At 37.9% G+C, this 23,971-nt stretch overlaps 1 protein-coding gene across 11 annotated transcripts in view; it reads left to right on the forward strand.

The window, feature by feature from the left end:
- Positions 1–23,971, forward strand: part of ENAH (ENAH actin regulator) — a 99,277-nt gene that overhangs the window by 65,656 nt on the left and 9,650 nt on the right. For 4 of the 11 annotated variants that reach the window (XM_042789585.1, XM_042789586.1, XM_009973903.3 and 1 more), the window contains 8 exons: positions 9,674–9,993; positions 11,175–11,975; positions 13,785–14,092; positions 14,357–14,493; positions 14,910–14,964; positions 15,277–15,325; positions 16,990–17,056; positions 23,867–23,945. In XM_042789585.1, the coding sequence (XP_042645519.1) occupies positions 9,674–9,993; positions 11,175–11,975; positions 13,785–14,092; positions 14,357–14,493; positions 14,910–14,964; positions 15,277–15,325; positions 16,990–17,056; positions 23,867–23,945 (1,816 nt within the window). Of the gene's footprint in view, positions 1–9,673; positions 9,994–11,174; positions 11,976–13,784; positions 14,093–14,356; positions 14,494–14,909; positions 14,965–15,276; positions 15,326–16,989; positions 17,057–19,506; positions 19,885–23,866; positions 23,946–23,971 lie in introns of those variants that run through there. The other 7 variants (XM_042789590.1, XM_042789591.1, XM_042789593.1 and 4 more) reach the window with 5 other exon arrangements.

Here is a 23,971-nt window from a genome sequence, read left to right on the forward strand (position 1 = left end):
CTTTTGATTAAGGAAATGAAAGCCTGATAGTTTGACTTTGGTAATGTGAAAAGCTTTACAACTACTTTTGAAGAAAAGAATAATTAACCAGATAAAACATAGCCCAGTAAACTATAAAATAAATAATATTTTCTTTTGCAAAAGTAGGAATGCTGTTCATGCGGTGTTTCTGGGCTTTAGTAAATCACGTGACAGATCCCAAGAAGGAATTTCCTAGTTAAAGTGGAAGAGAGGAGTTTTGCTGTGGGAGTGTGAGTAGCATAAGAACAGGCAGCTCCTCCTGCATCAATGGGACTGGGAACAATCAAATTTTATTTGGTGTTTGAACAGAGCAAGTCCTTGCTGCTGCTGAGAGTTGAGATACGTGACTACAAAGAACAGGAGTTGGATGATGTAGATTCTGATTATCAAAATGGAATGAGAAATAATACATAGCAGGTATCCTGTTTTTAGACATTTTTAGGGGGAAGAACCACCAACCTGTAGTCCAAATATTAGGATTAAGACATCCTAAACACTAGTATATGGGGAAAGTCAGCAGTGAAAGTGTTACATGCAATGGTGATCAATAGGGGAATGCTGTTTGAGCATTGGAAATAGCTGTAATGGCCTCTAGATTTGATTAGTGTTTCAAAATCATGATACACTTAAATGTCCTGAGTTTGAGTGAGTGGTGGGGTTTTTTGGTAGCAGGGGAGCGGGCTATAGGGGCGCCTTTATAATTTTGTGTTAAATTAGGTGTAAAGTGTTCTTTGATACAGGTTTTTAAAAATGACATGATTTGAAACAGTCTCACCTTTCACTACCATTTAAAGAACTACAGGTCTACCACTGTTGAAATGAATTGTGAGTTCCAGAGCATATACATAAACTCACTTCGCAAACCTCTTGCCTTTGAACAGTCAAACTCTGCAGATCTTCTAAGTGTCTGTTTCTTCCTCACTTTATCAAGTTGACTAGCTCTTGTCTGGGTTTCTCTGAAACGATGTGCAGTATGCTCAGGTAGAAGTTGTCTGGACTCTAGCACTTGGAAAAAAATAAAGTTAACTTGATAAGGGTTTTAGTGAGAGCATATAGCAAGAGTTCAGTTCAGATGATGTGAAGTTCATGCAACTGAGAGAGTTTAGGAAGATGCAAAGAGGTTAAATATTAATCATTTCTGCTAAGGTGATATTATTGGTGCACCAGGTGTATTTATTCATGAAGATTCTTGGTCTCAGCGGAGGCTGCATGTGTTTGATAGAAGTTTGCAACCTGTATTGACATGATTTAGACTATATTTTCTCTTTGTAAATGAACTATGAAATTTGGGGGTGGTGTGGGTTTATTACATGATACATAAGCATTATTATGTAGGCCTTGAGATATGTATTCAGTAGGTTTATGTGACCATATAGGAGAGTGAGCTCTGTGGTAAATGCTGAATATTGGAATGATTAATGAATATTTAACATTAAAGATGGAAGAGCAAGTTTAATGTTGACATTCAGTTTTTATTAATTGGAAAAGTTCCTGCAAATTTGAAGGGCCATGGACAGCTTTTTCTCTTCTGAACTTGTACAAATGATCATCAGAGCATTAAGCTATTAAAACTCAAACTAGCAGCTAAGGTCAAAATAATCAACATCTTAAAGCACTTTTTCCTATAAATTGTTTTAGTAGTGATAAAATAGGTTGACTGTATCGAGTTAAACTGAGGTCCATAGAGTGATTTCAGTTTCTTGCAGTCACAAGGTGGCTGCTCTTCTGTAGATGACAACACGCTTCAGATGGAGCTGAGGTCACCCTGCCTCTGGTGCCAGCGCCTCTAGCTCAGCTACTCATTGTGTAGCCTGTTTGCAGCCAGCTGCTCTATTTGTTGCAGTGACTCAGTGGTAGGAGGAGGAGAGGCATCGTGTGAGATGTATTCTAGTAAGTAGTGACTGTTGGATTAGATAATGTTATCTATACCCACGTGCTGGGGCTTTCAGCATTTTAGAATAAGCCCCCAAACATTACTGTTGTCTTTACTGCTCCGCAGGTAGAGGCAGGGTTAGAGGAGGTGATGCAAGGGCTTGGAGCAACCCTGAAAGGCTAGGCATGCTGAGACTGAGGGACTGGAATACTGCAGACATTTTCTCATAGTGCTAGTCACTGCAATTCAGTTTTTAAAATTGGTTAACATACTTTAACAGTTAAATGTATTTCAAGATTTATTTAATTGGTAGATGTAAGTTTAATGGCCAGATCAACAACACATTTTGAACAACTCTATTGCATTGATCAATCCCAATCCAGGTTTAATTGTTGTTGATATTATATACTTCCTTTAGAACTTTGACACAGTAGCATTATTCTTAGACTTCTTGTTTATGTTGGGTTACAAAACTTAAATTAAAAAAACCCCGAACTAGCACAGCACAGAACGAAAGATTCATACATTGTTGAATCTTTTTGTATAATCACATTTGCTTTCTTGTTCAGAATATCTTAATGGTAACTTTCAGAATAGTAAGTGCAGAATATATTACTGCAATGTTTTAAGCTAACAATAGTCTGGCAACCTGCATGTTACCTTTTGGGTGTCATCCTGGCATCTGTCTTCTGCCATGCCATGTTTATTTGTTTTAGAACAGGTAACAGCACAAGTAAGAAAATATTTTTCAAAAAAAAAGCAAAAAACACTGTGTGGAACACAGACCTGAATCTCTCCTCAAGATAATCTGTTTATGATTTTTAATTCCATGTTATTTTTTTTAGTGGCTCAAGTGATGGTTTTTGGTGACGTCTTTCAAAACACTCATCTTATTAGTGATTTTATTTCTCTCATCCTCCTTGTCGTTGTTGCTTCTGTACCTTTAAGCAGACAAAACAGGCCTGGTATTCCTATTGATCTTTCTGAGTGATTTGATGCCCTGCTTTGACACCACGTTTTTCAGCCAAGAAAGAATGGAATATGAAATTGGTGTGTTCATAAATGATGACTAACAGCTGTCAAGTAACTATGTATGATCTGCCTGCAGCTGACCTCTTCACTCAGTGCAGCAATCACTTCGGTCAGATCTGTTCCTCAAAGTATTTTATTTTCTGCAGGCTTAGTTTTGGATCTTTGTTTTCTACAGTGAGTTTTAAAATTAAATACTTCAAACCAGTTTCTGTTCATCTTGGAATGTCTATCAGCTCAGTGCCTGTTGAATTTGGATGTGATACAAAGATGCTTTTGTCTGTACTGTTTGTGGAAATACCTCTGTTTTTAATGTAGCTGGCTTTATGACAAGAAGCCTTTCAGGTTTGTGGCTGAATTCTGTTATTCAGGTCAATATATGGTCTTCCCTATGCAGATTCCTATCATCTTTTTAGGAAAATATTTAATGGCTTGATCTTGAATCCAAGAGCAAAACAAGCCAGTCCTAGAATCCTGAAGATTTATGTCAATGTACAGAAAAACTCCCACTCGAGGAGACAAGGTGACCTGCTAGAGCAGACAACTATTCACTTTCACAAACTGTTTCAGCAATGGATTTGTTGCTTGTAGGTTTTCTTTTTCTCCTGGGGCCCTTGTGACAGCAGCTCTGTTTTTTGACACAATGAGAGTTGCTTAATGTTGAGATACTTTCTCTGGTGGAAGGACAGTCTTTCCACAGACTGAGGTATTTACAGTCATTCTGCAGATGACCAAGATACAGGCTTAAATGTGAAAAGTGTTTCAGAAAAGGACAAGTTCTCTCTGGCTATTAAGTCTGTTCTGACACAGAATATTGTTTTACCAGTAAACACTGAAGTTTCTTAATCTAGTTGAGATCTTTGTCTTCTCTTCAACCCACGTGGTAATGGACATATTTTAAGAGAAATTATTGAGGTTTCAATTCCTTTGACTATGTTCAAGTCTATAACAAAAGGACCAGAGGATCTCTGTCATTCACCTCCGGGAGCAGAATGTAAAACAACTACCTGGTTATCCACTTTCATTCCCTCACTGTGCCTCCTGCCCCCCCTCCTCCCCCAAAAAAACGCTACCAAAAAACGCACAACCAAAAGGTAACAGATCTAAAAGTAATAGATTGTATTAATTTAGGATAGCTTCTTAGTTGCCTAGCTGATCATCACACACCCTAGTTGTTGAGTGTAGAGTTACTTGCCAGAGGCATAATAGGCAGTGATCTTGGTGTACATGTGGTGTTGGCTCCTTTCGTATCACATTAAGAGCTGAGACAATAGCACTTCTTAATTGTTTCTCCCTTCTGTGAACCAATTCAGAACAAACTAGGAAGGCTTTGTGCGTACCTGAGTAAGTTAACTGCAATTATGTTTTGCAGTTGTCATGTAGGAGAAATTCTAAACATTTTCACCATCACAGAATGTGTGGGTTTTTTCAGCAGGGATGCAACTGTGTGAACTTAACTTTGCTCATTGCATTTTTCTCCTTGTGTTATTTCAAGAATGTAGCCATGCTCCTGATTTCTGGCTGACCAAAGAACTGCAGGATTAATGCTGACAGAGTTTAAAGTCACAAGCTAGTATTGTAAACATGATTCTTTCTTCATCCTCTGACAATACCTCTCATACTTCCTTAAGTGGACAAAAGTATAAGGGCAAGAGGGGAAATAATTTTAAAACTTGTTGCAATACTAAGGTAAGTTAATTTAAAAACACCACCAAAAAACAAACAAACAAACAAAAACCAACAAAAAACCCCATCAAGAACCCTGCCTCAGAGCACCCCAAAGTGAAGTTTCCTAAGATGCTATTGGCATGAAACTAATTAAAATCCAAAAAGGAAGATTCATGAATAGGATATGTGATAAAGCTACCGACTATTCTGAAATTCTGAAATTGACTCTTTGAATCTAAACCCATGTGTAACAGTACCTTGCATATATGACTGACATGCTGTACAGTGTTATAGCAGTCTCAGCTATCAATGTAAATTAGCTCCTAGATTCTAGTAATTCACACTTTTAAAATAATTAGAATCACTTTGCCTTAGCATAATGAGCATTTTGCTATAAGATGGCTTTCTGGGGCATTTTTGCTACACTTTAGCTTTTTCAAAAGTTATCCTAGTAGCAAGATACTGTGCTTTCTAAGGCTGAAGGATTTTCATGTATTGCTTTCACAATGTTCTTGAATGTTTCCATGCTTTAGAACTACCAAAGTCTTGATGTTTCAGAAATGCTTTAATTGACGTATAATGACTCTTCTTAATCTACTAATGCTTTTGCATAATATAATTTTTATCTCTAACAAAATTTTAAAATAAAATTATATTATTTAATACTAACTAAACAGAACCAGGGGGGATTTAGTACAAACAGATTTTTTTTTTTTTTTTAATAAAGAAAAAGAGGAGCTCTTAATCTTTTTAAGCTACAACTGTAACATTTGTTAAGCTGTAGTTCTTTCCTGGTTTATGAAATTCATCCTTGCTCATTAAACTGCATTAAAGCAACTTGATTGCATTACTGGCATACTGATCTTTTGCCCTGTGCCACTTTCGGTTTTCTATTTGAAACGTTTATTATAATTGTTTAAATGACCATAAAAATGTAGAGGGTTGTGGTTTGGGGGAGGTTAATTTGTTTGTTTTTCTTTGCCTTGTTGACAAAGGGATGCTTCAGCAATATATAATTAGAATAAACTTATTCTGAATGATTATATATTTAATCTCTCATATTTTACTGCATGGAAATTTTATATAAGAAATATTTGCAGTGTATTTTGCTGCCCTCTCTTGGTAGAGCATATGTATCGTATGGAAAGTGCTCAACTTGTTCATAGTTTTTATTTGTACGTTTCAAAAAATTCTGGTTTTATTCCTTTATTTCTTGAAGAAATGAAAGATGAGGATTCTTTTACAAAAATGACATGTGAAGTATTGAATCATTCAATATTTACTTAATAATGAGAACTTTTGTAATCAGGTAGTATGTAGATGAAAGTGGTTATCTCACTGCCTTTTATCTATATCTTGGTAGACAGCCAATACAGTTTGAAAGTGTTGATTGCTGACTGAAATATTTTTTGCTTCAGATTAAGTTTAAAGCCTACAAACACAGGTACATTTTGTTATGACACATGGACATTGTGTGTCTTTGTAGCTCTCAGAAGAGAAGAAAAACCTGAGGTGTAAGATTCAGCAATGTATTAACATGTATTAGGAGAACTGGTCAATCCTAAACAGACAGTTTGATTTGGGCATATATGTTACACTTTAGCTAAAACTGCATTACATGCTATATAGAGACAGAGTATGCATTTATATACATTCCCAGCCCCGCCCCGTATATAGTATGTACGGATACACACATGTGCACTTATCCCTCTTAATAGTTAGAAAAGCTTTAAGTAAACCCCTCCTGGGCCAGGTCAAACACCTGGAATACTCCCTTTTGCTACTCTCCCATACTCTGGGCATTTTCAATTCAATAATTTCTTGTGCATGATGCAGTTTGTTTTCTGTTTGACCTCCTATGGTTTTGTTTTGTTGGTTGTTTTGTTTTGTTTATTATTTTTGTGTTGTGGCTTTTTTATTTGGTGGTGCTTGGTTTTTGTTTTGTGTTTTTTTTGTTTGTTTGTTTTCCCCTTCTACCAAGGGCTTTTTCCTACTCTTTGAATCACTCTGGCAAGGAATTCCGTGGTTCATCTGCCTGATGTGCAGAGGTGCTCTTTTCTTTTGAGCTTTGCTCTTACTAGTTGCATCAAATCTTTCCTCCCAGCTGTTGTATTAGGATGTCCTCATCACTCAGGATTTTATAGACCTCCAGCTGTCTTTTCCAGAATGCAGAATTCCAGCTTCTTTAGTTACTTTTAAATGGAAACTGTTTGGTACATTTGATCATAGTGTTGCTCTTTGAATCTTTTCAGTTCTGCTGTTTTGCCCCTTTTGAGGTGGGAACAGAGATGCAAGATTTGTGAAACAGGATGATGGTATTTTCTCTACTGCTCTGTAATCCTTTCTTAGTGTGTGGCATCTGGTTTATGTTTTTGAACAGAACACATCAATGAATGGATGTTGTTATGAGAGACAGTTCTATGACCTTAATACCTCAGTCCTGAGTCAGCAGTCAATGCAAAGTCCAGTATTTTACGTATGAATTTAGCAAATTTTCCCTCTCTCGCTGGCATCACCTCAGTTATATCTCCATTGAGTTTTAGTTACCAATTTTATTGCCTGGTTACTTGGAATTAAAGATCCATCAGTAGTTCATAATCAGCCATCATCCTTGCTATCCTAAATAACTTAAGGAGCTTAGTCAAGAGCACCTTGCTGTTTCTTTTCCAGGTTGCTTAGGAAGATATGAAGTGATACAGCTCTTGGTACAGCTTGTTGCAGAACTGCTTTGGTGACACTGCTTTTACATGAGAAGTGATCTATATCAAAGTTCTATCTCTGTAAAGAAATTAAGAAGAAAAAACCTAAATGTCTGGCAGCTGCTTGATGTATTGTTAAGCCCAGGGAATTGATACCTTCTAGTTTTGTAAACTAAATACAACACTAAATGTTTATAACCTCAAATGCCTTATCTACATTTTAGTTTTAGGATTAACAGTGTGTACATTTCTAGGTAGAATATGCTACTTTCTGGCAAATGAATTAAGAACAACAAACAAAAGAAACAAAGCTGCTTTGGGGGCTGTAAATGTTGACTCCTGCTCTGAGTAGCTTTTTAGCTACAAACAGATGGGCATCCACCTCTACTTTATTGGAGGGAAAAAGTGCACATAATAAAACTAGTTTTGCACAGTACAGAGCAAGCAAAAATGTAACAACAAAAATATTTTTAATATCTCTTTTGGAGCTTAAATTTCTGTGGTTTATATTGTATTAACTTCATATTTTGTAGACATTCTCTACTGGTTCCAAATATGTATCAGTCAATTACCAAACTTTTTGGTGGACTACAGAGGCTAAAAATCAAGCATTTAACAAGTTGAGTTGCAGCCCTAATTTCTTAGTGACTGCTATTACAACTTATTATATGGGAGAACAGGAGCTGAGGGAAGAACTGATACAGGAGCAGAGCTGTTTTGCTGCCCCTGAGGATGCTGGGTAACAAGTTCAGTAGGGAAAAATCCTTTTGCTGCACGTAACTGGAACTCAATTGCTTATAGCAATTATGGGATTTCAATTTTTATCTGTTTTTTTGTTCATAAAGGAAAAACATTGGTCTATAAGAGAGTGGACTTCGGTAGTAACAGTGCATGGGCTGGGGTTTCCAGTTCTGACAGTATTTCCTGGACATGAATAGGAGTGAAATAGCTGAAGTTCCCTTCATTTTCAGACTTCAGTTTTATATGGCTCTAAACATATAGTATAGAACTACCAATGAGCTTTCCAAATAAGATTGCCCAGTGGCAGTCTACAGAAAACACGTATCTGGTAACTTAAGGTGTCAAAATTTAGGTCTCCTTTTTACTGTACAGTTAAAAGCTGGCTGTGCTTTGTATTTGTTGACAAGCTATCTTCAGTTCACATCTGAAGCATGGCAGAAAAAAATGGCTGTGTGCCTTATATAAAAGTTTTTCTTGTTAAATGTCATCTTTTTTTTTTTTTTTTTTTTAATAAGTCTTCAACTAGAGGATAACAAACAACATTTTTTATGATATGTATTTACAGGAACATACTGGCCACAGCTTTGAGAAGGATGTGCCTAATGTTTGTTTTAGTAGTGAGCTTCCCCAAGAGATGAAAAAAACTTTGGAAATCAAAAAGCTATATTTTAGCCAACTAGGAACATGTATCTTTTAAAAATATGATTGAAAAAAAAACCAAACAACCAACCTAAAGAAAATATAAAACAAGTTGAGGCAAAAAAGCAAAAGTTTTTTTTTTTTTTACAGCTTTTTCCACTGTGCTTTTGCAGGGAAGTCCTTTCTTTCAGCCATCCTGGTGTCTTTGGCTGATTTTGCATGATTCCTTCTTACCCTTAGAAAGTTTTCTGTATTTCCTCTGCCTGGCTTTTACTTGTTTTCCTCCTCTCCATGTCTTTCCCCTCTCTGCTTTCCTTTGCAAAGAATCCCAGGAGCTGGAAGCCCTGCCAGCTCCCCACAGTGTTTCCTTGTCTGTGGCACCCTGGATTTTTTTTTTCTGACCATGTCCAGTTTTCCCCCGCCTTCAGGGTGTTCTTGTCTTGATGCTGGTTAAGTTGTATATGTGTGTATTATTGTGCAAGTGGGGAGAGACAGGTGTACATTTTGATGCTTCTGTAAAATGTGGATAAATACTAGCCAAGTAGTTTATCTGAAAAATGTAATTTGTTTGGGGGTGTGTTTTTTAATGAGTATTCGTGTTACTGCTATTTCACTGTACTCTTATTTACTGCTTTGAGTATAAAATACCGTGCAAAGAACAAATGTAACTTCATATCCCAAAGTGGGAAGATTGTATCAGTTAGTAAATTATCAGCAGTAGCTTTCTATTCTTACCTCTTGAAAGCTGTCTCACAGAATGTTAAATTAGTTCAGAGGAAATTGGATATATGATTCTTTTTACTGTAAACATAATAAAACTATTATCCAGCTCAGAAAAATTACATGTAGAATTAAGAATTTTATGTAGGTACAAACGCTGTGCTTTTGTTCTTGCTGGTGCAAAGATTGTTGATTAGTTTATCTCTTCTTGTCCGCTAACAGTTGTTTGATATTTTTGGTTTTCGCTTTGCATCTTAGTCTTTTCCTTTTTTCATGATTGTAGACAGTTGCAAGAGCAACAGAGGCAGAAGGAGCTGGAACGGGAGAGGCTGGACCGTGAACGAATGGAACGGGAGAGGCTGGAGAGAGAGAGGCTAGAAAGGGAAAGACTTGAAAGAGAGCGCCTAGAACAGGAGCAACTGGAGAGAGAACGGCAAGAAAGGGAACGGCAAGAGCGCCTAGAAAGGGAGAGACAAGAGAAGGAGAGGCAGGATCGAGAAAGACTTGAACGACTTGAACGGGAAAGGCAAGAAAGAGAACGGCAAGAACAGTTGGAAAGGGAACAATTGGAATGGGAAAGAGAGAGAAGAATTTCAAATGCTGGTAAGAATTTAAAAACTCAGTGTATTCAAGTACCAGACTACTCTCTGTGTTTGGGTGATGGAGTGGGAGAGAAGCAACAAAGGGCAGTGAGTACAGTTGTGTAACAACAGTCAGTATTCCAGACTTCTGTTTGTTGGAATTGCTTTCTTTTCTCATGGCAAGAAGTCCAAGAGCTTTGACTTTTTTGTCATAGTTTGCCATTAACTCTGAAATAAATTTTTTTGCACTATTTGCTCACTCCGTTGCTATACACTGATTGAAGAATTTGGGTCATATTGGGCTCCTCCAACATTGGTTAATGTATGATGAGTTCCAAATACCTTATCATTGTTTGCTCTGTCCAACAATATGTATTCTCATTACATAATTTGGAAAAAAGCCTACCTAAAGATATCAGGTTGAGTGTGTTAATATAGAAGGTATGTACCTATATAAGGCAAAGTGATAGTGCAAGAAATGCCTTTCAGTATGAAGTCTTGCTTAATTTATCATTGTAGTAACATTTCAGTGAAATTTATTGTATGTATTTGTAGATAAGATAATGTACTACCTGCGGAAACTGAAAGCTCTCATTTTGGTAATATAATGGAACATTAGTCAAGCACTTGGTTGTTCTTTAGTAACAAACTCGATTTACATAAGAAGTCAGCTCACAGTAAAAGTCAAGGAATAGTAAGTAAGAGCTAGTCATTTTAGAGCAGAGGATTTTATTGGTGGTTTTATTCCCAGTGCTTTCAAGTTTGCAATGGAGCTTTTTCTGGGGAAGAGAAAGATGATATTTGCTGCCTATGGTTTGATTTTGGTTAGTGGAGTTCTAACAAATGTTAAGATCACTACACTTGCTTGCAGTTTGCAACCAAACAAGATAAAACCTGATAAAAGACTGATTAATCAACTTATCTAATCCATCTCACAGATGGGATTTGAGAAAACTTACTCTAGAACGTACTTGTAAATTCAAATGTTGGCACAAAAATACTTGGTAAAACTTAAAAGCAGCTGTTGATAATATGTAAAACTTTCCTAACAGTATTTTCACTTGTGCCTAATCCTCTGGTACTAACTGTAGTCTACATTTATACATTTTGTTTGAATGCTGGTTTTGTTGCTTCATTAGCTCCCTTTTTCTCTTTCTCCTTTTTTTATCCTGCCTTTGCTGCTGCTTTCCATCTTCTGTCCAGCTCCATCTTTCGACAACTCCCCGTATAGCACTCCACTTCCTGAATACTCCAGTTGCCAGCCTCCTTCAGCGCCTCCTCCATCATATGCAAAAGCAGTCTCAGCACCAATGTCGGAGGCCACACCGGAGTACGCTGTAGTGACTTCTGCACCACCGACTTCCACTCCCCCTACACCGCCTCTAAGGCACTCTGCATCACGTTTTGCTACTTCTTTAGGCTCAGCTTTCCACCCTGTTCTTCCCCATTATGCTACGGTTCCTCGTCCGCTGAACAAAAGTTCTCGGCCCCCTTCTCCTGTCAATGCTCCGGCGACTTTGCCTCCAAATACAAAACCTGTTGCCTGGTCTGCGCCCAGTTTTGCCCCCCTTCCCCCGTCTCCCCCAGTCATGATAAGCAGTCCACCAGGCAAAGCTACTGGTCCCAGACCAGTCCTCCCAGTGTCGGCGTCTAATCCAGTGACACAAATGTCCACGTCTCCCACAGCTCCTAACGGGCTTCCTGAAAACCTGGCTTATCCGGTTCCTTCACCTTCTACCTCAGGTCCAACTCCGCCTCCGCCACCTCCTCCTCCCCCGCTGCCTTCCTTTCCGCCTCTGTCACTCTCTGGAGCTCAAGCTTCTCCTTCTCCCAACTCCCCGAATGCCTCGACTCCCTCATCCAAGCCTAGTGTTCTCCCTTCTCCCTCTGCAGCTACCCCTGCCTCTGTTGAGAACTCTCTAAACTCTGTGCTGGGAGACTCCTCTGCTTCTGAGCCAGTCTTGCAGGCAGCCTCTCAGCCGATTGAACCTACGACCCAGCAGGGTAAGGCTTTCTGTTATTGCTACTAATGCACTAATCAGGAATGCAGTCGAAACCAATTGGTATCAAAGCCCGTAACTGCCCCAAAGAATTAATACAATGCTTCCAAAGTTGCAGTGATCTTAATACCACAACAAAACACCATTTGGAAAACTGGGGTAAGGGAAACTTTAAAGCTCCGCGGATAAGAGCCGGCATTCTGTGGCCTGTCATAAGTAAAATTCTGACTTCTTAGGCTCTCACCTATTGAGGACAGGGCTTGTTGAACACTTGCTTGGTAAATCTTGCACTGTTAGTTTATTTGGAACATGATATTAATAGGCAGCATCATTAGTTTCCTAATGGCAGCCAGCATGGAAGAATGTATGTGCAGCTTTGGACACGTGAATGACCTTAAGCGAGTAATAATCTGAACCACTTCGATACTCCATGAAGTTTCAGATTTAGAAAGTAGTATGTAACACGTACAGCACTTTCGGTACTGTGTTTGTATTTTGATATAGGACTGTATGAGCACATAAAAAAGACAGGTCTTCCTGTGGTACCAGCATAGCTAAAAAGGCTTTAGAGAAAAAGCTTGGTTAAGCAGGTGACAGACTTAATGGACACTCTACTGATATGATAGAAATGTGTTTTATGTGGGTGTAAATGTCATTGTTAACCAGAATCCAGCTTTTATATTGATTTAATAGATATAGGTCTTTGTACGTAAGTCTGTAGTAGCTCAGGTAAGGGTGTGGGTAGAAGTGCTCCTGGGGGTGAACAGACTATTTCTTCATCAACACAAGCCGTGCAGAGTAGATCCTGTTCATACCCTCTTGTCATAAATGAAGGTGTGAGCTGCTCTGGGATGGAGTGGAAATAGGGTTAAGAGCCTTACTTGTAGTATGGAATAAAAGTGTGCACTTGGATGGTGAGTGATGCCAAGAGAATTTAAAAGGCTTTTAAATTCACACAGTGGTTGTCAGAGTAGGAAACGAAGACTTGTGTATGAAATTCATGCCTATAGAGGTTGCTTAAGGTAGTTGAGCAGCATTTTTAGTAGCTTATGGCGGCTTGGGTAAGGCTGAGGGAGGATGTGTGGGGTTGTTTTCTTAGTCACAATTTTTTAAACTGTTCCTATAATAACAACACAGTGATCATCAGAAGACTTTTTCTTCAGAACACATTTTGTATTGCATATCAATGTGAATTTAAAGCATTAAAGGATTCATAGATAAAAATAGAAGAGCTTGTTCCCATCAGCTTAAAATATATCAGTCTTCTAACTCACTAATTAGTGTTTGTATTAAATTATTAAAGTTGATTCCTGGAATGTTTTTTAGAGGAAAGATTTTTCTGCGGCTTCGAAATTAGCTTTGGATCTCAAACAGTTCAAGGATTCAGATGTTTGGGTGGTGTGTTAAATGCTTGTTAGTACAATGGAAGGTCACTGTGTTTAGCACCACTTGAACACACAGTATTGTTCCTACGCAGTATGATGCTCATGCCTTACTTGACTCTTTATAAAATCTTTGCCTATTTCGCAATGTAAGATTCTTCTTGGTTGCAGCACAGAACCTGACTGGGGGGGTTTGTATGTAAATGTCTCTGAAACTGTCTGATCTCTCATAGCATACTATGTAATATTTTTAGTGCATTTAATAATGCTTCTCTCCTGTTAAAACTTGCAGTGTTTTCTTGCCTATAAAAAGGACCTTTACCAGTATTAACGTCTCATACACTGAGCAAAAGAACCAGTATTTCAGTGGAAATAAGATCTTTCTTTTCTAAATCCCTAATATAGTCTATTTGTCTTCTCTTTGATACTAGGTGTTGTCCAAGGACCACCTGCACCTCCTCCCCCACCCCCCTTGCCCCCTGGCCCAGCTCAGTCTTCGGTAGCAGCCCCACCTCCTCCTGGCCCACCACCACCACCTCCACTTCCACCTTCAGGGCCTCCACCGCCACCACCACCTCCTCCTCCGCTTCCTAGCCAAGTTCCTCCCGTTCCCCTTCCACCTCCTGCTCCTCCCCTCCCTGCCTCTGGATTTTCAGTGGGATTTGTGTCTGAAGAAAATCGCCCTTTAACTGGACTAGCAGCTGCACTTGCTGGAGCCAAACTTAGGAAAGTCTCACGGGTAAATACAACTCTTGTTTCTTTTTCCAGTTCCTGTTTCTAAACCCTGTTTCTCTGAACTGGTTGTAATTTTTGTTCAAGATTAATAACAGTGTCAAGTCTTTCGGGGTAGGCTTTATTAATTATTTAAAAACTGTTACAGGATGTACTACCAGCCCATCACATTCTTTATACAGTTGTTTCTTTCTCGTATGTGAACTTTGCTTCTTTCATTGTCAGCTATCATTTTATTTGCACATCTGCTGTTATTTTATGTATTATGAAGGGTGAAGACTCCTCCAATTCAAGTGGAGGAGGAGGAAGCTCTGCTTCATCTAAAACAGACAGTGGCCGTGGAAATGGACCGCTTCCCTTGGGAGGCAGTGGGCTGATGGAAGAAATGAGTGCCCTACTGGCCAGGAGGTAAGGAGCTGTTTCTGCTGGGCTCCAGCTGCTTAGTCATCGTAGAGGTAGGATTTTGGGTGCCTCTTTGCAGCTGGCTAAGGATCAAATAAACTTTAGCTTGCTCATGTGGTTGCTTTATGAAGTTGATAACGTTTTATGAATAGTTGTTTTTACTTGAGTGTAATCGAGTACTTTTCTTCTGTGTAAGTCTTTGTGCGGCAGTAGGGGAGGGGATACACACTTCAAGAGGAGAAGGAATTGCACAGTTGCTTTGGCAGGAGGGCTTTCTCCTTGAAAGTATTTTGAAAGTACTTCTTTAAACACTAATTTCCAGTTATCTAGCTATAAAGTTGTATATGTCTTTAATTACACTAAGCAACATTCTTCCATCTTAAAGCCATGATGATCTTGGTAACCTTTGTCTCTGCTTATAGGAGAAGAATTGCTGAAAAGGGAACAACAGAACCAGAGCAGAAAGAAGATAAAACTGTGAGTTGAGAAATTTTACTTCCTTCACATTATTCAATACTACATTCGGAGAAAGATTCTAATGATGTACATGGGAGATTATTTATACTTTACCATATACATAACACACTTAACCACTATTTTGTGAAGTGCATAGTGCTTGCACATTTTCTACACAATTTCTATACAATTGAGCAGAACCCTTTATATAGAAAGTGAAATAAATATTTAAACAGTTGAGATTAATCTGTTAGATTCACAAGAATCAAAGGTGGTTTTTTTTTTCTCTCTTCTTCCTCCCCTGCTTTTCACTCTCTCCTCACTTTTAATCAGGAAGAATCAGAGTCTTCAACTTCTAAGGTTTCTTCAACAAGCACACCTGGTAAGTAGCACAGGTTTGTAAACTCCGTGACTCTCTAATGCTAAAACCTAATAACAAATTTCAGTCAGGTATACTGAATTTTGGAGCCTGTCTCTTCTCCCATGATTATGGCCTGGCATTTTGCTGTAGAATGGGTCCTGGTTCAGAAGTGTTTCAGGAGATGACAGATAAAAAGAACATCCTCTGGAACACTGCACGTGATATAGGGTCCTTCTGTGTCAAACATGGGGCTGATGCATGGAAGGCAGTTAGTAGTGAATGTGAAAACAGTTTGTCTCAGTCACTGCAGGACACAAGTTGGACAGTAGTTTGTTTCCTTTAAGGCAGATGTACAAGATTATCAGAGTCAGACAAACAGTTGCTGCTTCCAGGTACTTTAGTAAAGTTTCCCTCACATGCAAGTGTCTTTTCTAAATCAGTGTAAGTGCATGAAGTAGAAATTCTTTAAGCGTGTTTCCTCTGCTGAGGTATGCTTGTGACAGTGTTTGGAACTGTGTAGCCCACACTTCTGCTGCAGTCAGCGAGGAATGCTTACATCTCACCAATTCTGTAGTTGGCTGAGATGTATTGTCATCATGCATGTGTATTCATACTGTAAACTCTTGTGTTACAGGGACTCCAGGTGACACTCAAGACTTTCTTTTTCTGTCCTTTAGTAGTGCCTTCTTGTACCCTTAGCTTCCTTGGCCACCTCCCACTACATTAGTACAAAAGAGGGAAGATGTACCAGATAACCTGCAGTTTGTCATCCTAAAAGAAAAATAACTGGCTAATGAATATACTCATCTTCAGAATGTTACAGATTTCTCTGTTGATTGCTTGCCCGTGTATACTTCCTCACTAGATGATTCAGCCATTTGGTAGTGTGCTGGCCTTAGTATTGAAAATGACTGCTGTAGTGTGAACAAAACCCAGGCAGCCACTGGTTATGGGATAACAAGGACAGCTAGGAGCTAAGTGTGTCTGGATGGTAATAACTGGAAAACTGTTAGTATTGAGATACAGCCAGTGGTCTAAAGAAATTAGACTGCAAGGCAATAAATGACTTAATACAAAACAGCTTTTTAATACTTTTGTTTTGTTTTCCTTCTCCCCTTAGCTTAGGAGTTTGCTTCATACTGTTAAATACTAGCCTTGAAAATGACTGGTTTTGGAACACTTCTTACAACGTAGGCACAAAAGAGGGAAATCAAAACCAGTCAAAGTGAAGTGGTTCCTTTAATTGATTGTCATGATAAGAAACCTCATCAAACTTTTTAAAAGTGTCAAATGTGGAAGGAAAACTCCTTTAGCTTAAAAACATCTTCCCCCAATATTTGTAGCTGACTATCTGGTTATACAATTCCATGTTTCAGAACTGAAGAACTCAGATATGTAAAGTGTAGGAAGACCTTCTCCCAGTTGGATTAAGAATCAAATGGCATTTACAATGTCTAGAACAAAAGTGAGACTTTAAGATGCTATCACAACAGAAATGGTAGTATGACTAAAAATAAGATGAATACAACAGGAGGTAGCTTAATAAGGAAGAATTAATCCAGTGTAAGAATAAAACAAACACCAACAATGGCTGACTTAAGCTGCCAGGTACTTGATGTTTCCTCACGTAAATTACATAACAAATAGAAAAAGTCTGTTTTTAATCTTCTCACTATTTTTTCCAGAACTAACAAGAAAGCCTTGGGAAAGAACAAATACAGTGAATGGAAGCAAGTCACCTGTTATCTCCAGGTACTCCCTTTTTTTATTAACTGTCTTTTCCTTATGTTTGCTGCTGTTGCTTATGCTGCTGAAGATACTGGACTAAAATAGCAAAAACCATCTTAGTAGTATTAAAAGCAAAATGTATGGGTTTAAAATTACTGTTGTGAAACTGCTTTTGGCAGTTTTAATTAGGAATGAAGGATTGCTTTGCAGAATACTAGTAAGTGAATTCTTTTGACAGTAGATTCAAAAGTAAAACCCAAAAAGATCCTTAGCAGTTGCTGGTGTATAACTTCAGTTATTAATGTGTATGTTTACCTACAGCAATGTTTAATTCTTTCTATTCCTTTAAATTTTAAATTCTGAAATCTGCAAAGGAAAACCAAATTCAGTGCTGTGATTCATATATTCAGTAGTAAATCTAGGGAACAGGTTTTTTCCATTCTCCTTCTGTGCCAGTCATAAAATGGTTATCTCTGGATATGTAAGCCATCTTGGTAAGACTTGATTCTATGACTGTTTTCAGTAGCTGTCTCATACCAATCCAAGGAAGCTCATCCTAAAGTAGTACAAAAATATTATGCATCTTTCAGTGCATTAACCAATATTTGGTAACTTGTCAGGTGGAACTTTGGTAGGCATTTCAGTAATGCAAGAGAGTGAAACAGCTGCTTTAGCATTTTTTTATGTTATTTTTTGAAGTATATTTAATTGCCATTTACATTAAACAGGACTGTGGTTCATTTTAGAATTACTTTATAGTCTGCATACAGAGGTTAAAGAGTTCTGACCTGTGATAATCTGACAAAGTTAACTGAATTTCCTGAGAGAAAACAAAAGAACATGTTAAACTTGAAAATGTTGTGTTTGAAATTTACTTGAATTCTCCTTAAAATTCTGGCCTGTTGGAAACAGCTATGCAAGATTTGGTGATTAGAGAAGAAAAACTAATTATTCTCTTAGTGGCGTGACTTGTGGTTGAGGTTCCCATCAAGGTCTTTAAAATGCAGCACTAAACATACTCAGCCTATATCAGTGTCCTTGTCTCTTTCAGAAATAACTAAGTCCAGGATCTTAAAATGTCAGCAGCCCTGATTCTGTGTCGCTTGCTTTGTTTTTTGTCAAAAAGCAGGTGACATTGGTGGTAATGTCCTCTCTGCTGTTCTGTCAGGTGTAACAAAATACTGCTGACTTCCCCCTGCCTTCTTCCCCCTGACCTCCCGGTAGATCTTACCTGCTTTAAGCGAGGTCTCTTGTTTTCAAGCAGATTGAGGTATCAATCCGTGGCAGTGAGGGTGAACTTGTCACAGAAATAATTAGTGTAAGGAATCCTAAAGAACATTTCAGATTTCAGATAATTGCTGACCTGGCCCTGTGGCTATAAATACCCAGTGGATAAGCAGTTGAAGAAAGGAAAGTGAAAGGATTAATAAATAGGGCAACTCTCCATATTAGACTCCTTTGGGGAGTCTGGGATGCCCTTCTACCTGTCCTTACAGCCGTAGCTTGTACACTGTTTCATGCATCCTATTTCATTGATCTTGTTTCAGCTGGTGAAATTCAGAGGTTACTGAAGTCTACTTAAAAATGTTTTCTGACATAGAGGAATACAGAGGAGTTTTGAGACTTCAGTTATATTGAGAAGATCTCTTCATCAAGCTTTTGTCTTAAGTCATCCAATGGAAAATGTTAATAGAATTGAGCTTGATGAGATCCTTACAGGGTGTATACTCTAGAAGTACTTTCAAAATAAGAATTCCATATTTATCAAATGTCAGTATTGTTTTCCAGTGCTGTCATAACCTGCTGGAAGGTGCCATAGCATATACCTTAAGACTGCTGGTACCGTTTTCGAGTCGGTGTTGACAGTTTACCCTGCCAGGGTGAGGAATGTTTCATAGACCTAGAAAGAAAAGATATTAGTAGAAGTCTCTCCTGAATATACTTGCATTTTTCTTAATTTTCTGCAGTTGCCAAATCTGTCTCAGCAAGCAGCTTGTTAAAATAACTTTCTTTGAGTTAGTCAAAGGATGTTGCTATTTGAAACACTAATACTGTGTTTGCCAAAAGGGGATATCTTTCACCTGGTAAGGGTTGAGAACCTGCTTCTGACCTCTACAGAGAGGATATGAGTCATTTATGGGATTAAACAAAGCATACCTAAGAAACTGGCAAGTAAGCAAAATTTTCAGAGCTTCCAAACAGGCAGACAATGAAGGAATTGTTATTCATATTGAATGTTCTAAGTATTTTAAAATAACTAGTGTCCTGTTTAAAATCAGGCTCTTTTTTTGTTGTTGTTTTTTATGTAGCACAATTTGAAAAGACCTAAGCTATGTGCTTTTATTATTTTCTGAAACAGTCAGATAGAACTCTTAGAACACAACTAGTGAAACTCGGTGGTATTTAAGGTGCTAAAACTGAACAAAATCAAGACCTATTATAGCTTGTTAAGGTAGTGTTTCTCCCCTTCATAGACGGGAATCTCCATGGAAAAATCTGCTTGCTTCTGAAAACAGGTTCTATGATACATTAAACAGGTATCATCCTGTTGGGATTTGAGACTGTAATAACTGTTTTGACCAGTGCAGGGTTGGACTTTTTCTACATGGATTGGTAATCACCACACACACCACCAGGTTCCTCTTCACATTTTGTTTGTCCAGTTGAGCCCATTTTTGGACTGGTTGAAAGCAGATGTCAAAGGCAGATTGAAATGGTTTAAGAACCAGCTATGAATTCTTATTAAATGCTGGTTTTCTGGCAGTCGCCACCTGCAAAGGTACAAATTCCTGTTGGATATGCCAGGAATTAGTGAACCAGTTGCAGTGTTTTGAGAAGCAGGTTTTCAAAAATGTAAGTTTAGATACACAGGAATAGCAGTTAATTTTCCAGGTGAGTTTTCACATCTGCTTTTCGCAAATTAAGTAAAGATAACAAATAGATTTTGCCTGACTTAAAACATCAGAAAGGGAGGAAAAAAAAAAAAAAAAAAAAAAAGACTTGTTAAACATAAATTAATGTTTCTGTTGGGAACATATTCGCAAGTTAGAATTAGCATGTGTACTTTAAAGTTGTGAATCTGTTTCACTCTAGTGGTAGTAATAAAATACTGATATTGAAAGACTTCAGGTTTTAAGAGCTTTTCACAGGTAAACATGTTATAGAACCCCTCAGAATTACTGAGTCAAACTCCAGCTTTGCTTTTCATGAAGGTACTCATTGTGGTGACTACTTAATCTTTTGTATGAAAAGTTCCCCTTTTAGCTACTTATCTTGGGTGGTGTATTCTGCATGTTGGCATGAATAAAATCTTTATCTTGCATGCTTGATTTAAGGTTTTTTTTAGGGACTATCAGAGTTACCTCACTGTCCTGCTAGGCAATGCTATGAAAAACCACACGGGAGAGCTCTTTAGCCATTTTAAGATCGAATGGTCAGGATGTTTTATTCGCTAAATTTCAGTAGTTAGTGAATTTCCTTAATGGCAACTGCATTCACCATTGATCTTTTTTTCTGAGCAAGTTGAAGAAGGAGAAATAGGATAATTCTGGGGGGAAGACAGCTAGATTTGCCTGAGATTAGAAATTATTTAGTTTACAAATTATGGTCTTTCATATTTGAATGAAGAATATCTTGCATTTCGAAAAGCAAAAATGGAATACATTCTTAAGACTGAGTGGTAGAGTTCATAAAGAGGCTTTTCTGCTGAGATTTTTGACAGGTAGCAGGAGTATGTAGTGTATGATTGGGTAGCTGTCTCTCTAAAGTTCTGAAGCAAAAGAAACATATAAAGCAGTCTGTCTGTGGAGAGCTCTTCTTTAAAACCATCTCATTAAAATATTAAAGTCATAAGACATTTTATTAAAATATTAAAGTATATTCTTATTTGGGTTCTTCCCTTAAGGCAGGTAGTAGGTTCCTGTTATCAATTGCCAGGAATTACATTTGAGAGAACACCGAATCTTTATTCAGTCATGTTGGGTAAATGCTGTAATGCCACAGTGTATGGGAACAAAGCGATAATCAGTGAAAACGATCAAAAACTATATATGGAGAGTCTGAAAAACTCATGCTATTCTGCTTGGAATAAGTCAGTGTTCACAGTTTGAGGTATAAAGTGCAAGCAGCACTTTAAATATCAGATATGTGATGAAGCAGCAATTGCCAAAGATTTCATCTTGATGAATGTTTTTGAGCAAGGAATTCTTTCATGATGAACTAAATGCTGTTGCTATCAAAAGAGTTTTGTAAAAGATCCTAAACTGTGGTTTGTCTTCATAGCATTAGCGCACACTGTAGATTTTCTGGTGACTGCAAGGTGAATTCTATTTTCCAGCTTCTTCCACTATCAAGTTATTGAATATTTTGTCTTCTGTCTTGCTTGGTTGATCATGTATTTCATTTCGGTGTGTTTCAAGAAAAAATGATGTTAGCAGTTTCTCTCTTGGAACTTAAACAGCTGTAGACGTACATCTAAACAGTAGTAGTAATTGAGTATTGTGATCCCAAGTGAAGAGCCAAACTGGTACAACACAGGATTTCCTGCACCTTTCTTCATCGAGGCAAAGTCCAGCAGCAAAGGAACAGTTATACATTCCCTTCTGCTGACTCTGTTCTGCGTGGTTAACTGCTTGCAGTTTTTTCCTAAATGGGTGCCACTAGGCTTGACATAACTAACTTGTCAGTGCACATAAATAATCATGAAGCATCAAAAAAAAATTTTCTAGAGATTTCTAACACCTACACCAGAGTTGTTACTGCCTTTTGAAATGATGAATGGGCTCAGGTGTACTAATTTAAAATGCCCCGCCACCAGAATTAGTTGGTAGCTATGAATGTGTATGAAGGTTTGTTTTTTTTTTTAATGTGCCAGGCTCTTCAGTGTCACAGAAATGCCCTATTACAGGTTAGGGGGAGGAAATCTAGGCAATTCTTGTGTCCCATGTTGTTTCTTAACATTTTTCACACTGGGAGCCTACAAGAGGTAGAACTATCTGCTGGAAGGCACAAACCTGAGAAAGTTTCTGTAGTATCAGAACAACTGGTGTGCATGCCCTTTTCTGTTAGGAGTCACATTTTGAATGTTTTCCTTCAGATAGCAAATAAGAAAATAGTCCTGTCGGGCTATAAAAGTCAAGACAATCCAGTATGAGGTTCATTCAGCTTATGCTGAACAGAGACAGTGTAATCAGTCAGTTTCTTCATGGTTGAACTGCTGTCTTGTAAGGGAAGATGCATGAAAGCTGAAGGTACTGATTTTGTGAAAACAAACAGAATATATAGATATATGTGTGTGTGTATATATATATATAGATTCACTATTCTTTTTCTTCTGAGTGAGAACACAGGTATTTTTGTGTTAGCTAAATTAAAAATACATAAATGGTAAAACTAAAGTGATGGATATACTGCTTGTGTCCCTCACACATTCTGCTCTACTATGAAAAAAAGATAGTTTTTATACTGTGTATTTGAGAAAAGATGAAGTGTAGAACTGTACCTTTCCTGCTGATTTGTCTTTTTTGTTCCTGGCAACCTTCCATTGTAATAAATAAAGCTGTACCTTCAGGTAATAAATCCCCAAAAATGCTATGTAATCAATTCCTCCTATGTAAGAATTTTGAAGTGACACATAGAATTTAGGCCAGGCTTTTTTGTTCAGTGGTGCCACATACAAGGACAAGGAAACAGGACCTGGTTTAGTCTACTAATACCCTGTCGGCCCTTAATGTTCACATGCTGCGATAATTCTAAACATTGGGGAAACCTCTTGATGTAAACTGTCAGCAATTTTATCAACAGTTTCTTTTTGGCTTAACATTTTATAGAGTAACAGAGAGAGAATGTTAGCCAAGATGTAAAAATAATTGAGAACAACAGAACATTCCTCCCTCTTTGTCCCATACCACTCATCCATCCTCCCCTGCTTTGGAGAACTGTTTCTGTATTCCTGTGGTCAGCATGTAGGTTCTGTCTCTGTTCATAGCTGTAGGTATGCAAGGCCCCGTGGAAGCGTAGTAAGTACATGAGTCTGAGTTACACCTTGTATAAACAGAGGGGATTGGAAAAGAAAAGCGAGAAGGTAGAAAATGCACTTCTTTTGGAATGTGTGTTAAAAATGCAAGATGATCCTGGTATACAAGTTTTTAATGTCTTAAGAGACTATTCCATAAGCCAACATTGAACATGACATAGTCCAAAACACTAGAACTTCCTCTCAGGTATTATCTTCTAAATCTTGCTGCTGTTAGAGTGTTTGCTTTCAGTAGCTTTAGAAAGCAATTGATGTAATAATTTAGGTTGGAAGGAAGTTAGATAAGGTTGCTCAGCCATGTCCTGTCAAATGTTGAAAATCTGCCAGGGTGATTCCACTGCATTCATACAGTTACAGCATCAACATGTAGTCATTAGTTAGTGGGAGTGTTTCTCAGAGAGAGTCTCTTTTGAATTAAGTAAGCAGTTGAAAAAGGAGAAGGGAAGGTATTTGACATTTTGAAGGCATTCAGCTTTTCATGCCCTTTATGAAAAAATCAGAAACCACTGACAGTGAAATCTGTCTGCTACTTGAAAAGTTCTTGTTTTGAACTAATAACGCTTATTCTTATGGTAATTAATGTTTCAATGTGTGGAAAATGTTCTTGGTTGTTGCTTTCTATTCTATGTGGTATTTTGGGTCTGCCTGATTTTTCCCACCCTCCCACTCCCAACATGTTTTTTTCATTCTGATTCTTTACTGTGTTTCGATATACGAATGTTAGCAAGTTTGATGGGGAGTCCTGTGTATCCTGTAATAATTAGTGACCAGTAATTCATGGATGTGTTTTTGTACTGCAGACCAAAATCTACACCAACGGGGCAACCCAGTGCCAATGGAGTACAGTCAGAAGGTCTAGATTATGACAGATTGAAGCAGGTACGTGTATAATGCTTTGAACAAAA

The sequence above is a fragment of the Tyto alba genome, unplaced genomic scaffold (genome assembly GCF_018691265.1).
Source record: "Tyto alba isolate M040663 unplaced genomic scaffold, T.alba_DEE_v4.0 Super-Scaffold_16, whole genome shotgun sequence".
NCBI classification, from domain to species: Eukaryota; Metazoa; Chordata; class Aves; order Strigiformes; family Tytonidae; genus Tyto; species Tyto alba.